Raw genomic sequence first — 17,501 nt, forward strand, 5'->3', positions numbered from 1 at the left:
TTGTGGAAACCTTTTGGGAAAAGTGTATTTTTGAGATTTGATGGATAAAAACACCACTTTTTTGGGGAGTTGCAAGATAATCCTATTCCACTGCTGGAATGGCCTGGGAATAGCTGACCTTCACCCAATTGAAAATCTATGGAGCCGACTAAAGAAACTTGTTACTCACAAGCGACCCAGCAATAAAACCCAGTTAATAGAAGCAATCCTTCAATCTTGGTTGGAGGTCTTTAAGACGAGATCGGACAACCACCTGTCTGAAATGGTATAGGATATCCTGCTCGAGGGAGGGGCTCGTCTAGAAGACCTCCAAGGTCCCTTCCAGCTCTATTCTGATTCTATTCTGATGCACCACCAGTGAGCGTGCAATCCTGCACCCAGCACCGAGCGCGCAACTTTCCACCCTCTCAGCGGACCAGCCTGCAACCTTTCCTCTTCGAAAAGACGTGGGAAGAACGGAACCTCCCCGTCTCGCTCGTTTCCACACGGAGCGTCCGACCGGCGCGCGGCTCCCCCGAGGGCGAGCCACGTGGCTCCCGAGGAAGTGCCTCTCACGGAGGTGAAGCGGGTCTGGGCGAAGAAGCGCTGGGAGGGGTCCAGGGGCGGGGGAGGGGGAGGGGAAGAGGGAGACTTGGATTGGATTTGCATTCAAAAGGAAGGAAGGAAGGAAAGAAGAGAAGGGAGGGAGGGAGGAAGAAAAAAAGAAGGGAGGGAGGAAGAAAAGGAAAGAAGGGAGGGAGGGAGGGAGGGAGAAAAGGAAATAAAGAAGGAAGGGAGGGAGGGAGGGAGGGAGGAAGAAAAGGAAGGAAGGAAAGAAGGAAAGGGAGGGAGGGAGGAAGAAAAAGAAAGAAGGGAGGGAGGGAGGGAGGGAGAAAAGGAAATAAAGAAGGAAGGGAGGGAGGGAGGGAGGGAGGAAGAAAAGGAAGGAAGGAAAGAAGGAAAGGGAGGGAGGGAGGAAGAAAAAAAGAAGGGAGGGAGGAAGAAAAGGAAAGAAGGGAGGGAGGGAGGGAGGGAGGAAGAAAAGGAAGGAAGGAAAGAAGGAAAGGGAGGGAGGGAGGAAGAAAAGGAAAGAAGGGAGGGAGGGAGGGAGGGAGAAAAGGAAATAAAGAAGGGAGGGAGGGAGGGAGGAAGAAAAGGAAGGAAGGAAAGAAGGAAAGGGAGGGAGGGAGGAAGAAAAAGAAAGAAGGGAGGGAGGGAGGGAGAAAAGGAAAGAAGGGAGGGAGGGAGGAAGAAAAGGAAAGAAGGGAGAGAGGGAGGGAGAAAAGGAAATAAAGAAGGGAGGGAGGGAGGGAGGGAGGAAGAAAAGGAAGGAAGGAAAGAAGGAAAGAGGGAGGGAGGGAGGAAGAAAAAGAAAGAAGGGAGGGAGGGAGGGAGAAAAGGAAATAAGGGAGGGAGGGAGGAAGAAAAGGAAAGAAGGGAGGGAGGGAGGGAGAAAAGGAAATAAAGAAAGAAGGGAGGGAGGGAGGGAGGAAGAAAAGGAAGGAAGGAAAGAAGGAAAGGGAGGGAGGGAGGAAGAAAAAGAAAGAAGGGAGGGAGGGAGGGAGGGAGAAAAGGAAATAAGGAAGGGAGGGAGGGAGGGAGGAAGAAAAGGAAGGAAGGAAGGAAGAGAAGGGAGGGAGGGAGGAAGAAAAGGAAGAGAAGGAGGAAGGGAGGGAGGGAAAAAAGGAAGGAAGAGAAGGGAGGGAGGGAGGAAGAAAAAGAAAAGGAAGGAAGGAAGGAGGAGAAGGAGGAAAAAAAGAAGGAAGGTAGAGAAGGGAGGGAGGAAGAAAAGGGAGGAGGGGAGGGAGGGAGAAAAAGAAAGAAGGGGGGAAGGAGGAAGAGAAGGGAGGAGGAAGAAAAAGAGGGAAGGAAGGAGGGGAGGGGAGGGAGGAAGGAAGGAAAGAGGAAGAGAGAGAGAAAAAAAAGAGAGACGAAAGGAAGGGAGGGAGGGAGGGACCAAGCAGGCATCTGGGTGCAAATCTGCAGTAACTCTTTCTCTTGGTATGGTTGGAAATCTGTTTCTCCCCAGCTGGGGACGTGCACTCTGCCCATGCCCTGGAGCCACCTTCTCTGTCTGCCTTACAGGTAGTCCTTGACTTACAACAGTTCATTTAGTAACCGTTCAAAGAAGAGACTTAACAACGATTGAAAAAAGGGACTTGAAAATGGGAAAAAGTGACTTAGGACCATTTTTTTACACTTACAACCCTGAGGTCACATGATCAAAATTCGGACCCTTGGCAACTAGTTCATATTTATGACGGTTGCAGTGTCCTACGGTCACGTGATCAAATTTTGAGATCTTCCGGCAAGCAAAGTTCAACAGGGAAGCCAGATTCACTTAACAACTGAACAACTGGGGCAAGAAAGGTCGTAAAATGGGGCAAAATTCACTGATGTCTCACTTAACGACAGAACTTTGGGGGTCAATTGTGGCCATAAGTCGAGAACCACCTGAATTTTATTTCCAGACCATCCGTCTTGCAATTGTACTGAGTTCAAAGTTGCAATGCTCAGTGTTGGGCAGAGAGTTGCATGCATTCTTGCAATTAAATGGGGGCACTATATTGTTCTCCTCCCTTGTGACAAACAGCCCTGCAAAGTAGGACAGGCTGAGAGAGGTATTAAGGTTGAGGTTCAGGGCTGTTTATTGTAGCCGTTTATACTGTTGCAGGATGAACAACGCAGCAAAAGTTTTGTTTTCAGATCTTCGTCAAAGTCTTAACCATCTGCTTTTGGGGCGGGTTCTGATTAAATATCCAAAAATCTTGATTTGCAAAAGAAAACGTGTTTGGTGCAGTGGCCAACCAAAATCTCTGCATGTGTGTTTGTAAGGTCCCTGGGAATTTAACTAAAATTTGAGAAAATTTATTAAGATTTATTAAACCATATGGAAAGAGGGAAAAGGAGGTTTTTAGGACAACTAAAATTACAATTTTAACATCTACTGAACTAGTGCTAAAACAGAATTAATTTACAGAAAAAATGGATCCAGAAGATGCTGAAGAGGTGGCCGCTGAATTGCAGGGCAAGAAAATAGATGGCTGGGGTGTTTTGCAAATTGCAGCCGGCACAGGCTTGACGGTTTATGTCGTGTGGGCAGGAATTCTTATGCCCGGTTTCCGCAAGGTGCCCTTAAAACTGCAGGTAAAACCAAGTGACTGAATAAGGCTTTTAAAGGGGAGAATGGCACTGAGTTGTGCAGGCCAGGGAGAAAATGGGGATGGGGGAGTGAGGACACGTTAAAAGGGATTTTGTTTTCTTCCCCTCCGTCCTCGACTTTTACATGTCGAGCGCTGGAGGGGATTTTTGAAGTCAAAACTCTTAAAATATGGCAGAAAGGCCTATGGAGATTCTCAATCATCCAGATCATGATTGTCCCAAAGGTCAAGAGGCAAGTGGACTTCCTTGTTTTTCCTTGAAGACCTTTTGCTTCTCATCCAAGAAGCTTCTTCAGCTCTGACTGGATGATAGGGAATGGAAGGATCTATACTCCTTGCAGACAGAGCTGGTTATTTGCATTCTTATAGAGTCATTGACTAAGGGACGCTGTGGCTCAGTGGCTAAGACGCTGAACTTGTTGATCGAAAGGTCGGCAGTTCAGCGGTTCGAATCCCAAGTGCCGCATAACGGGGTGAGCTCCCGTTCCTTGTCCCAGCTTCTGCCAACCTAGCAGTTCGAAAGCAGGTAAAAAATGCAAGTAGAAAAATAGGGACCACCTTAGGTGGGAAGGTAACAGCGTTCCGTGCGCCTTTGGCATTGAGTCATGCCGGCCACATGACCACAGAGACGTCTTTGGACAGTGCTGGCTCTTCGGCTTTGAAACAGAGATGAGCACCGCCTCCTAGAATCAGGAACGACTAGCACATACGTGCGAGGGGAACCTTTACCTTGACGTTAGAGTCATTGAGGCCACTTGGAGGTTTGTCTGTATCCTCAGGGTCACCTGAGTCGTGCAAATGGGTGCGAAACCTTTTTGGAACTGTTGAAAGGACTGTGTGTTGTGGAGCTGTGCTTTCTGCAGGACATTTTCAGCCCTGTGTCCCTTCACTGTTGAACACAGGCTGTTGGGGATGAGTCTGTGTTGTCTCCATCTCAGACTGAAGCGCAAATGCTTCTTCTTCAAAGAAAAAACTGGAAAGTCCAGTTGCCTCTTGAAAAAAGCACCTTTGGGAAACCATATATAATATATAACAGAGTTGGAAGGGACCTTGGAGGTCTTCTAGTCCAACCTCCTGCTTAGGCAGGAAACCCTACACTATTGCAGGCAAACGGTTGTCCAACCTCTTCTTAAAAACTTCCAGTGTTGGAGCATTCACAACTGGAAGCAAGTTGTTCCACTGCTTAATTGTTCTCACTGTCAGGAAATTTCTCCTTAGTTCTAAGTTGCTTCTCTCCTTGATTAGTTTCCACCCATTGCTTCTTGTCCTGTCCTCAGGTGCTTTGGAGAAGAGCTTGACTCCTTCTTCTTTGTGGCAGCCCCTGAGATATTGGAAGACTGCTATCATGTCTCCCCTAGTCCTTCTTTTCAGGATGATTCTCAAGTCATCCTTCATGACCTGGATAACAGAGAATCTCCACAGGCATTTACTGCAGGGTAGAATACCAGTTTCTCTTTTCTCCCTCAGGTCCCCTACGTCCCAGCAAGTGCTAAACAAATCGAGAACGTGATGCAGTTACTCAAAGGCCGTTCTGGGAAGATCGTAGATCTGGGCTCTGGGGATGGCAGAATTGTAAGAAAATCTCGTCGTAATGAAATGCAATGCAACGAAATAAGGGAGATTAGTTAAAATAGAGAAGTAAATATGATGGCGATTCTCTTTATTGTTATAGAATTAATCTCAGCATCATGAATTTTTGTTGTAAACGTTAAGATTCCTGTCTTTCAAACTATTTATACCCAGACAACACGCTGTTTAATGGAAAATGAAACTTTGATATCTTTAAAAATAAAAAGCTTTATGCGAAAAAGAAAAAGAAAAAAATCTTGTTGCTTTGCCGTGTTCTTCTGAAGACATGGCAAACTAGGTGGCTCAGTGGATAAGACACTGAGCTTGTCGATCAGAAAAGTCGGCAGTTCAGCAGTTCGAATCCCTAGTACAGGTCTCTTGCGTGAGCAGGGGGGTTGGGCTAGATGACCTCCAAGGTCCCTTCTGACTCTGTTACTGTTACTGAGAGCATTAAAATGGGACATGGGGAAATCCTGTTTGGCTCATAAAAGATATTTTGCTACTCACTTGTGAAGTCCCCCCCCCCCCAGCCAGGGGTGAAATACTTCTGGTTCGGACCGGATCGCCTGATCCGGTAGTGATGGCAGTGGGTGGTTCGGAGAACCGGTAGCAAAAATCCCAGCTGAGCCACGCGATCATCAGAGGCTTTTTTAAAAAACTTTTTAAAGCGTTTTTTCTACAACCTCTTCGGCCGAAAAAATGCTTTTAAAAGTAAAAAAAAAACCCTCTGATGATCGCGTGGCTCAGCTGGGAGCATCAGAGCCTTTTAAAAGCATTTTTTTTACAACCACTTCAGCCGAAGAGGTTGTAGAAAAAATGCTTTTAAAAGTTTTAAAAAAGAAAAAGTTGGCCACGCCCACCCAGCGAGAGGAAACCATGAGGCTGGAATTTTGGGGATTCAAACAAAGGCCTAAAACAAAAAATTGTGGATAAAGTTTGCTCACCTCTAACTTGGCCAGGATTTCTGGAGTTTGACCTGTTTTTCCTATTTTCCTCATGACCCATGATTTCAAGAAAATCTGCTTTTGTTGACGATATTATACATTGTTGCTGTTACTGTTTGATGGTTTGATTTGAATATCTTTTATGTTTTTAGTTTTGTATCTTTTTTTCTTTTGTTAAACTGAAAGAAAAGTGCCTTTTATTAGGTAACTGTATCCATATTAAAGAGAGTTGGAAGTAACTTTTTTTTTATTCATTTACTTAAAGCATGGGTTTTGTGCCATTTTTTAAACTTTTTCTGTTGATCCTCACCTTTTTTGTTGTAATTTTGTATTTTAATTTAAAAAAAAAAAAAGCTTCTTTTGCTTCCCTTAAAATCAGTTGCAGTCTGGGAAAGTTTAGTTTGTCCTGTTGCTCATTATCCTCCTTTAGACCTATTTTTCAGTTTTAGATAGATAGATGGATAGATAGATAGATAGATGGATGATTGTAAATAGATAATGATAGAGATAGGTGATAAATAGATAGAAGATAGATATAGACAGGGAGATAGATAGAGATGATAGATAATGATAGAGATGGATAGATAGATGATAGATAGATAGAGATGATAGTAGATAGATAGAGATAGATAGATAGATATAGACAGTAGATAGATAGATAGAGATGATAGTAGATAGATAATGATAGATAGATATAATGATAGATAGATAGGTAGTAGATAGATAATGATATATATATATATATATATATATATATATAGAGAGAGAGAGAGAGAGAGAGAGAGAGAGAGAGAGGGGGGGGGTAGGTGGGTAGGTAGGTAGGTCGGTCGGTAGGTAGATACATACATACATACATACATACATACATACATACATACATACATACATACAGTAGTGGCCAAAATTGTGGAAACCTTTTGGGAAAAGTGTATTTTCTCAAACTACCTAATAACACCACTTTTTTGGGGGGAGTAGTACCATAAAATTTTATATCAATGGAAAGATAATTGAATCAAGAATATAATGCAATAACTTTTAGGAAGGATTTGCTATTAGAATAGCAGTTACAGTATAAAGAAGAAAAGTGAAACACGTAGAAAAAAATGAGATATACAAAAATTATCACCATGCCAGTTAATACTTAGTTGGGTAACCTTTAGCATGAATTACAGCCTTACAATGTCGTCCTACGGAGTGAACCAAGTCTTTGAGTTCTGCAGCTATGAAACTAAGATTGAAGGATTGCTTCTATTAACTGGGTTTTATTGCTGGGTCACTTCTGACTAACAAGTTTCTTTAGTCGGCTCCATAGATTTTCAATTGGGTTAAGGTCTGGGCTATTCCCAGGCCATTCCAGCGGTGGAATAGGATTGTCTTGAAACTCCAAAAAAAAAAAAAATCAGTGGTGTTATTAGCCATCAAACCTCAAAAATACACTTTTCCCAGAAAGGTTTCCACAATTTTGGCCACTGCTGTATATTTCAGTTATATTGCTATATCAAGAGTTATGTAATCTTTGGTTCTCTTTTGAGATCATAAAATTCTCCCAAATTCTGTTAAAAAATGGAAAGACAATGCTATTCAAAATTTTGAGGTTTGCTTCTGGGAGATTTCCAATTAAAAATTAATTTGGAGATAGAATAGAACAATAGAATTTGAAGGGACCTTGGAGGTCTTCTAGTCCAACCCCCTGCTTAGGCAGGAAACCCTACATCACTTCAGACAAATGGTTAACCAACATCTTCTTAAAAACTTCCAGTGTTGGAGATGGAGATGTCTCTCTCCCCCTCCCTGAATCCTAAGAGAACGGCAGTCAGTCAGAATAAAACCAGATTAAGTTGGATTGTTTGATCTCCTGGAAAGCAGCTCCCTTTGCTTCTGAAGAATACAAATGCAGTAAATAAGCAAACCTGGTTTATATTTGCAGGTCCTGGAAGCTTACAAACAAGGCTTCAGGCCAGCTGTTGGCTATGAACTCAATCCATGGCTGTTGCGACTTTCCAACTATCGTGCATGGAAAGCTGGGTGTTACGGAAAAGTTTCTTACTACAAGGAAGACCTTTGGAAGGTGAGAAAAAAGGGAAAGACATTGGAATTCTGAGCATAGTCCCAAAAGTGCTTTTTCTTTCAAGAGGCAACTGGTTTTTCTTTGAAGACATTTCGCTTCTTCTCATCCAAGAAGCTTCTTCAGCTCTGACTGGATGGAGAATGGAAGGATTTATACTCCTTGCAGGCAGCTGGTCAGTTGCATCCTTTTAGAGAATCATTGATAGGGATGCAGTGACTAAGACGCTGAGCTTGTTGATCGAAAGGTCGGCAGTTCAGCGGTTCGAATCCCTAGCACCGCATAACGGGGTGAGCTCCCGTTCCTTGTCCCAGCTTCTGCCAACCTAGCAGTTCGAAAGCAGGTAAAAAATGGAAGTAGAAAAAATAGGGACCACCTTTGGTGGGAAGGTAACAGCGTTCCGTGCACCTTTGGCGTTGAGTCATGCCGGCCACATGACCACGGAGACGTCTTCAGACAGCGCTGGCTCTTCGGCTTTGAAACGGAGATGAGCACCGCCCCCTAGAGTCGGGAACAACTAGCACATATATGCAAGGGGAACCTTTACCTTTAGAGGGTCATTGAGGCCACTTGGAGGTTTATTTGTGACCTCAGAGTCACCTGAATAATGCAGATGACCAGCTGTCTGCAAGGAGTATAAATCCTTCCATTCCCCACCATCTAGTTAAAGCTGAAGAAGCTTCTTGGATGAGAAGCGAAACGTCTTCAAAGAAAAACCAGAAAGTCCAGTTGCCTCTTGAAAAAAGGGACAACCTTGACCTGGAGGACTGAGAATCTCCATAGACACATTCTGAGCATAATGCCAGGACATTGAAACCCAGTTGAGTGTACGGGAAATCCTCGACTTACGACCCCAATTGAGCCTAAAATTTCTGTTGCTAAGTGAAACATTTCATTAAGTTAGCTTCGCCCCATTTTACGACCTTGCTTGCCACGGTTGTTAAGTGAATCGCCACAGTTGTTCCATTAGATAGAAGATAGATAGATAGATAGAATTCTTTATTGGCCAGGTGTGATTGGACACACAAGGAATTTGTCTTTGGTGCATACGCTCTCAGTGTACATAAAAAGACAAGATACGTTCATCAAGAATCAAAAGGTACAACACTTAGTGATAGTCATAGGGTACAAATAAGCAATCAGGAAACAATATCAATATAAATCATAAGGATACAAGCAACAAAGTTACAGTCATGCAGTCATAAGTGGGAGGAGATGGGTGATAGGAACGATGAGAAGATTAATAGTAGTGTAGACTTAATGAATAGTTTGACAGTGTTGAGCAGAGTTTAGCAGAGTGATGGCGTTCGGGAAAAAACTGTCCTTGTGTCTAGTTGTTCTGGTGTGCAGTGCTCTATAGCGTCGTTTTGAGGGTAGGAGTTGAAACAGTTTATGTCCAGGATGCGAGGAGTCTGTAAATATTTTCCCAGCCCTCTTTTTGACTCGTGCAGTATACAGGTCCTCAATGGAAGGCAGGTTGGTAGCCATGGTTTTTTCTGCAGTTCTAATTATCCTCTGAAGTCTGTGTCTGTCTTGTTGGGTTGCAGAACCAAACCAGACAGTTATAGAGATCCAGATGACAGACTCAATAATTCTTCTGTAGAACCGGATCAGCAGCTCCTTGGGTAGTTTGAGCTTCCTGAGTTGGCGCAGGAAGAACATTCTTTAGTCATTAGTAACACGGTTGTTAAGTGAATCTGGCTTCCCCATTGATTTTGATTGTCAGAAGGTCGCCAGAGGGGATCCGATGACCTCGAGACCCAGCGACGGTCATAAGTCTGAACCATTTGCCAAGCGTCTGAATCTGCATCACATGATCATGGGGATGCTATAAAGTCCTATAATATCCTGGTCAATCATTGCAATAACTAAATTGTGCCACGTTGTGGTTTATTTGGCTTCTGCTTCCTGAAGGAATTACTGTATTTTTTGGAGTATAAGACGCACCTATCTTTTTTGGTGAGGAAAAGAAGAAAAAGAAATCTGACTCTGCCTCTGAGCAATTTTGCCTCGTTGCAGCAAACAGCCTGCTTTACTTTCATTTTCGTTTTCAGCATAGCTTGATTAGCACACGGGGAAAAAAAATCTGCTCCAGCAATTTACCTCTTTGCAGCAAGCGGCAGAGCCCTGCGCAAAACAGCTGAGAGCAAATCAGCTGAGAGTCGGGAGGCCGATCCAATCAACTTGTGCTAATTAGGCTGTGCTGAAGCTGAAAGGAGCTGTTTTTTCTTGCTGTTTGCTTGCAAGGAGGTAACTGCTGTGAGGCAAAGGCCAAAGGGAGGGGGCCAGTGGGTGGGCGGGGCTACATTCGGTGTATAAGACGCACCTAGGGGGGGACAAGGTGCGTCTTATACTCCGAAAAATACGGTACACTTGGCTGGGTTCAAACTCCTGAAGTTCTCCATTTGCAGACCGAAATCTCTTGGTTTCTGAGCCAAAGCCAAGCCAATATTATTTATGGCTTGTGAGTGAAATGTGAAGAGACACCCAGTGAGTTGGCCCGAGAAAGATTTTTTTTTCTTTTTCCTTTTTGCTCCAGATTTTTTGAATAGAAACTGCCTTCAACATTGCGCAAAATGTAAACTTCTTTTTTCTAATTTATGTTTTCTCTTCTTTTCTTTTAAGGTGAACTTATCCGATTGTCGGAATGTAACTGTCTTCCTGGCACCTAGTGTGGTATGTATCATATTTTCTTCAGGAGAGGTTTTTTTCCTCCAGAAATTTGGGGCTCAATTGCGGTCGTAAGTGGAGAACTTTCTGTAGCCATAAGTGCGAGTTGTGCAAGTCACTTGTTTCAGTGCCATTGTAGCGTTGAATGGTCACTAAACAGTCGTAAGTTCGAGGACTACCTGTAATAAGAGCGATTCCTCTTTGAAAATCAGAAGATTTTTCTTTTTAGTTTTTTTAATTTTTTTTTATTAAACATTTTTTAAAAAAACAAAAAGAAAGCTTTAACACTTTTTCTGTTTGAACAGTTTCACACCAGTCAAAAATTTCATAGTTATACATTTTTTCCTCCCTTATTTCTACTATATCTTTTATACATATACTTCTAATATTTATTCATTTATTTACATATAGTCAGTGGTGGGATTCAAGTAATTTAACAACCGGTTCTCTGCCCTAATGATTTCTTCCAACAACCAGTTTGCCAAACTGCTCAGAAAGTTAACAACCGGTTCTCCCGAAGTGGTGCGAACTGGCTGAATCCCACCACTGCATATATACATATCAATACCCGTGTACCCACTTTCATTCCTACAATTTTTGTTTCCTCAGATTAGCAATTATACTTCTATTTCAACCAGGGTGGATTTGATTTAAATCGAGTTGATTTAAATCACAATTTAAATCATGATTTAAATCACTAGTAAAAAGGCTTGATTTAAATCAACTCGATTTAAATCATAATTTTTAAAGAGCAACTGTCATCTCTGCTACTCCTTTGACCCTCTGTTGACTCACCGATAGTCCCAGTGTTGCAGAATATACAGCCTCCTGCTACATAACTAAGATCCATTTCATGCTGAATAAACTAAATTATTTATGTATCTTAAATAGAAAACTACCTTACGATAGATTTTTACCCCAAAAGTTTTTTATTAAAATAAATTCGATAAAAATAAAAAAAAATCCGATTTAAATCAAAAAAGTCCGATTTAAATTTTAAAAAATCTGTTTTTTTAAAAAATTTTTAAAAAAAATCATTGATTTTTATCCACCCTGATTTCAACCATTATTTAATTTTTCCCTTTTATCTCTCTCTAGGGTATTTTCATTATTGCACTTTCAAGGAAGAAACGGACTTGCTTCTTCTTTGTTTTTGTTTTTTTAAAAAATGAAGCTATGTTCTTCTTTGAAAGGAGGGGACATCTGCCAAGCAATAGCAGATCGAGGATAGTTATAAATAAACCAAAAATGAATGTATAAATTTTTAACCAGAGCATCCATGAACTCTCCTGAGGTTTAGCCTTTAGCCGTTGTAAAAGCTGGATATGTTTGGTTTAATTTAGTAGGGGCACGAGTGCACTTGGGGTGTGAAAGGCAGCCTCTTCCTCTGGGCTTCCTGATGTTGACTCCCGAGACTTCTGCCATCTTCTTGAGCTTTAGTTGCAGCCCACAAAAATGCACGGCTGATGTATCTCCAGGGTCCCTGGTGCTCTCGGTGGGTTGAGCTTGGTGGGTTTTGGGCAGATGTTTCATTACTCAACTACCATGTTTCCCCGAAAATAAGACCCTATCTTATAATTTTTTGAACCCCGAAAAATAAGCGCTTGGCCTTATTTTTGGGGAGGTCTTTATTATTTTGGGGCGCATGGAGCAAGATGGGGCTTCTCTTGCTGTCTTACCTGATTTCCAGCTCTGCATTTAAGTATTTTCGGGGAGGGCTTATTTTCAGGGGGGGGAAGCTTATTTTAGTGCATGTGCTCAAAAGCCCGATTGGGCTTATTATCAGGGGATGTCTTATTTTCGGGGAAACAGGGTATTTATTTTATTTATTTATTTGTTTAAATTTCTATACCGCCCTTCTCCAATATAGGACTCAGGGCGGTGAACAGCCAAAATAAAACAAGACATACATACAAAACATACAAAATCTAAAAACTGATTAAAATAATTAAATCTTTTGGCCGTAATTAAAACAATTCCAATTTAAAATCAGTTTAAAATTTGACTCAAGCCAGCCCAGCTAGTTGAAATAAATGGGTTTTCAGGGCCCGACAAAAAATCCGGAGGTCTGTTATTATCCGTAACTCTGGGGGGAGGTTGTTCCAGAGGGTGGGCGCCACCACAGAGAAGGCTCTCCCCCTGGGGGTCGCCAGCCGACATTGTCTGGCGGACGGCACTCTGAGGAGGCCCACTCTGTGTGAGCGCACTGGCCGGTGGGAGGCTATTGGTGGCAGAAGGCGGTCTCGTAAGTACCCCGGCCCTAAGCCATGGAGCGCTTTAAAGGTGGTCACCAACACCTTGAAGCGCACCCGGAAGACCACCGGGAGCCAGTGCAGCTCGCGCAGGAGAGGTGTCACATGGGAGCGCCTCGTCGCCCCCATAATCCCCCGCGCGGCCGCGTTCTGGACCAGCTGGAGCCTCCGGGTGCACCCCAGGGGGAGCCCCATGTAGAGAGCGTTGCAGTAGTCCAGGCGGGAAGTGACGAGTGCCTGAGTGACTGTACGTAGGGAGTCCCGATCTAGAAAGGGGCGCAACTGGCGTATCAGGCGGACCTGATAGAAAGCCCCCCTGGCTACGGCCGTCAAATGATCTTCCAAAGACAGCCGTGCATCCAGGAGGACGCCCAAGTTACGAGCCCTCTCTGTGGGGGCGAGTGATTCACCCCCAATAGCCAGCGATGGCATCAGCTGGCTATATCGGGACGCCGGAAGCCACAGCCACTCGGTCTTGGAGGGGTTGAGTCGGAGCCTGTTTCTCCCCATCCAGGCCCGCACGGCCTCCAGGCACTGGGACATCACTTCAAGGGCATCATTGGGGTGGCCTGGGGTGGAGATGTACAGCTGGGTGTCATCAGCGTACTGATGGAACTCCACCCCGAAGCCACGGATGATCTCACCCAGCGGCTTTACATAAATGTTGAACAGAAGGGACGAGAGGACCGACCCTTGTGGCACCCCACAAGCAAGGTGCCTCGGGGTCGACCGCTGCCCCCCTGTCAACACAGATTGCGACCGGTCAGAGAGGTAGGAGGAGAATCACCGCAGAACGGTGCCTCCCACCCCCAACCCCGCCAGCCAGTGCAACATGATACCATGGTCGATGATATCAAAAGCCGCTGAGAGGTCTAACAGGACCAGGATAGAGGAGCAACCTGATATTACCGAGAGCACTTGTGGTGTTAACATAGTTGGGTAATGAAACATCTGCAAGACAAAAGCCAAGTTCAGAGAACACCAAGGAATCCACAATCCTTCTTCTTCCTCCTCCTCCTCCTGCCCCCCCCCAAACCTCACTCCCTTCTGGCACTGATGATGTTACCTAGTTGGGTAATGAAACATCTACAAGACAACAGCCAAGCTCAGAGATCACCGAGAACCCCATGGCTCAACGCTGAGCTACAAATACTCTCTTCTGTTGACCTATCTTTATTGCGTATTAACTAATAGATCCTTCAGAAGAACATCTCTACTCTTCTTCCTCCTAGCTGATGCTTCTGGAGAAAAAGCTACTGACGGAACTGCCAGAAGAAGCTCGGGTGGTGGCTGGGCGGTTTCCTCTCCCCAACTGGACCCACACTGACACAGCTGGGGAAGGTGTGAACCAAGCCTGGGCCTACGATGTCCAGGTGGTCCGGCAACTGAAGAAGGATGAACCAGAAGGGAGCCCAGTGTGAGAACAAGTCACCTTGGACAGGCCAATTTCTCAACAAAAACAAAAACCCACTCATCTTTGCTGAGGTGTCCCTTTCTCCATTGGGGTGGGGTGTCTCCATTTTTCCATTCTCCATTCGGTGGTGCAGTGGTTAGAGTGCAGTACTGCAGGCTACTTCTGCTGCCTGCCAGCTGCCTGCAATTTGGCAGTTCGAATCTCACCAGCTCAAGGTTGACTCAGCCTTCCATCCTTCCGAGGTGGGTAAAATGAGGATGCAGATTGTTGGAAGGCAAGAGGCTGACTCTGTAAACCGCTTAGAGAGAGCTGTAAAAGCACTATGAAGCGGTATATAAGTCTAAGTGCTATTGCCCTTCCTTCCTTCCTTCCTTCCTTCCTTCCTTCCTTCCTTCCTTCCTTCCTTCCTTCCTTCCTTCCTTCCTTCCTTTCCAGTGGTTAGAATGCAGTATTGTAAGCTAACTCTGCCCACTGTCTGGAGTTCGATCCTGACTGGCTCAAGGTTTACTCAGCCTTCCATCCTTCCGAGGTGGGTAAAATGAGGACCCAAAATTGTTGGGGGCAAGATGCTGACTCTGTACACCGCTTAGAGAGGGCTGTAAAGCGATATATAAGTCTAAGTCTTATTGCTCTTCCTTCCTTCCTTCCCTTCCCTTCCCTTCCCTTCCCTTCCCTTCCCTTCCCTTCCCTTTCCTTTCCTTTCCTTCCTTCCTTCCCAGTGGTTAGAATGCAGTATTGCAGGCTAACTCTGCCAACTGCCAGCAGTTCGATCCTGACTGGCTCAAGGTTGACTCAGCCTTCCATCCTTCCGAGGTGGGTAAAAGGAGAACCCAGATTGTTGGGAGGCAATGTGCTGACTCTGTAAACCGCTTAGAGAGGGCTGCAAAAGCACCATGAAGCGGTATATAAGTCTAAGTGCTGCTGCTATTGCTGAACCAACAGCCTATTTAAGCTAGGGAGTGATTGGTCTTTAGAAGGGGGGAAAAAAAACCCCATTCTCCCTCCTCTCTCCTTCAACATTCGGCAGAAAGGGCAATGCTCTAGAATTTTTGCCCAAAGATTGGTCAGCAAAATCATTCATTTGGGACCGATGTGCCTGTTTATTCTTCCGATTTGCAAATTGCAGTGATCTTTGCGGTGCCTGTTTTTCTTTCTGTCTGTTTAATCCGAGCATCATGCGAATCCTTATCTTCTCAAATCCAATTGAATGGTGGGCTGGCAGAAGGAATACAGTAGTGGCCAAAATTGTGGAAACCTTTTGGGAAAAGTGTATTTTTGAGGTTGGATGGCTAATAACACCACTTTTTTTTTCTTTTTTTTTTTTTTTTGAGTTTCAAGATAATCCTATTCCACTGCTGGAATGGCCTGGGAATAGCCCAGACCTTCACCCAATTGAAAATCTATGGAGCCGACAAAAGAAACTTGTTAATCAGAAGCGACCCAGCAATAAAACCCAGTTAATAGAAGCAATCTTTCAATCTTGGTTTCACATGATAACAGCTGCAGAACTCAAAGACTTGGTTCACTCCATGGGAAGACGTTGTAAGGCCGTAATTTATGCTAAAGTTACCCAACTAAGTATTAACTGACATGGGGATCATTTTTGTATATCTCGTTTTTTCCTATGGTGATCATTTTTGTACGTGTTTCACTTTTCTTCTTTATACTGTAACCGCTATTCTAATAGCAAATCCTTCCTAAAAGTGATTGCATTACATTCTTGATTCAATTATCTTTCCATTGATATATAACTTTATGGTACTACTCCAAAAAAAGTGGTGTCATTAGCTAGTTTTAGAAAAGACACTTTTCCCAAAAGGTTTCCACAATTTTGGCCACTACTGTATATTAATAGTCCTCTAAATTGCACACAAACATGGACGTATCCCTCCTTGAGTGACATGTTGGTTAGTTGCTTTGGTTGGAGATCACTTGTGAAAGCAATCAAGTTTCATAGACTTTAATAAGAACACCAGTGGTTGATGGGGAAGACTCGGTAGAAGACAGAAGAGAAGAGAATGCAGTTCTGTTTCTTAAACCTTATTTCTGAAGGCCAGCAGATGATGAAGAAGACTTGGAATAGGATGGAATGGAAGAGAAGGCAATTCAGTGGGAAATACAGGTAGTCCTCGACTTACGACTACGATGGAGCCCAAGATTTCTGTTGTTAAGTTAATTTTGCCCCATTTTACGACCTACTTTATTTATTTATTTATTTATTTATTTATTTATTTATTTATTTATTTATTTATTTATTTATTTATTCATTCAACTTGTATACCGCCCTTCTCCCCAAGGGGACTCAGGGCGGTGAACAGCCAAACTTAAAACACATATAATACAAAAGTTAAGGAAAAAACTAAAAATAAATTAAATCATCGGCATTTCCAATTTAAAATCCCAGATCACAAAATCGAAAAGTTCCCAATTTAAAACCCAGAATCAATAAAATCGAAAATTTAAAAACCCCATTAAAACCATTTTAAGCTAGGCCAGCTTGCTGGAATAAATTTCAGGGCCTTTCGGAAAGCGCGGAGGTCCGGGATCAGTCGTATTCCAGGAGGTAGCTCATTCCACAGGTTGGGTGCCCCCGCAGAGAAGGCTCTCCCCCTGGGGGCCGCCAGCTGACACTTGCCACTGTTGTTAAGTGAATCATTGAAGTTGTTCAGTTATGTTGTGATCTGCCAGCAACCTGTGGAGCTGGCAGAGGAGTCGGAGAATGAGGAGGCTGGGGAGGAACATGGGCCAGTCCTGGAGTCTGGGGAAGGCCCGGACGAGGCCCCTCCCATAAGGCTTGAAAGTGGAGCGTGGGCACTTTGCAGGAAAGCAACATGTTTTTGCAACTAATCGGGACTCAGCTGTGAATGAACGTAATTCACAGCAATTGCAGTAAAAGAGGTTTTTGGGGCTACTCTTGTGTTTCAATGACTCAGGAAGCTTAGGTCACAACAAATTAGTCACACGGTTGTTAAATGAATCTGGCTTCCCCATTGACTTTGCTCATCAGAAGACCGCAAAAGCTGATCACGTGATCCTGGGACACGACAGGCGTCATAAATATGAGTCAGTTGCCAAGCATCTGAATTTTGATTACGGGACCATGGGGGTGCTGCAACAGTCATAAGTGTGAAAAACAATCATAAGTCCATTTTTTCAGAGCCATTTTCACTGAATGGCCACTAAATGAACTGTCATAAGTTGAGGACTACCTGTATGTTCTTTGTGGGTTATTCAAGAGCTCATGTCATGTTGGGTTGACTGTCCAAACATGAGCTTCAGATTCATGTCTCCCCAAATTACTTAGTGAACAGTCTGGGGTTGCCTGTTGTATCTTGATCTACCCTACCTTGCAAGTTTGCTGTGAGGATAAAGCGAACGTTGGTGCTAAATTCTTTCTTTTCTTTTTCTTTTTAAATTATTGCTATAATTGAATTGAGTTTTACTTAC

General features: G+C 43.7%; 1 protein-coding gene across 6 annotated transcripts in view; it reads left to right on the plus strand.

The window, feature by feature from the left end:
- The first annotated feature begins 373 nt into the window (after window positions 1-373).
- The window catches only part of ANTKMT (adenine nucleotide translocase lysine methyltransferase), a 42,589-nt gene continuing 25,461 nt past the window's right edge, over window positions 374-17,501 (plus strand). For 2 of the 6 annotated variants that reach the window (XR_015729875.1, XM_087878588.1), the window contains exons 1-6: window positions 1,916-2,064; window positions 2,960-3,126; window positions 4,608-4,712; window positions 7,581-7,721; window positions 10,344-10,394; window positions 13,873-13,981. Coding sequence is in view for 4 of the 6 variants with exons in the window: in XM_087878588.1 (XP_087734714.1) it covers window positions 1,983-2,064; window positions 2,960-3,126; window positions 4,608-4,712; window positions 7,581-7,721; window positions 10,344-10,394; window positions 13,873-13,981 (655 nt within the window). In the remaining 2 variants the exon portion in view is untranslated. Of the gene's footprint in view, window positions 560-1,915; window positions 2,065-2,959; window positions 3,127-4,607; window positions 4,713-7,580; window positions 7,722-10,343; window positions 10,395-13,872; window positions 17,444-17,501 lie in introns of those variants that run through there. The other 4 variants (XR_015729876.1, XM_087878589.1, XM_060692956.2 and 1 more) reach the window with 4 other exon arrangements.

Source organism: Pantherophis guttatus, chromosome 14 (assembly GCF_059756535.1).
Source record: "Pantherophis guttatus breed Tessera chromosome 14, ASM5975653v1, whole genome shotgun sequence".
Lineage (NCBI taxonomy): Eukaryota > Metazoa > Chordata > Lepidosauria > Squamata > Colubridae > Pantherophis > Pantherophis guttatus.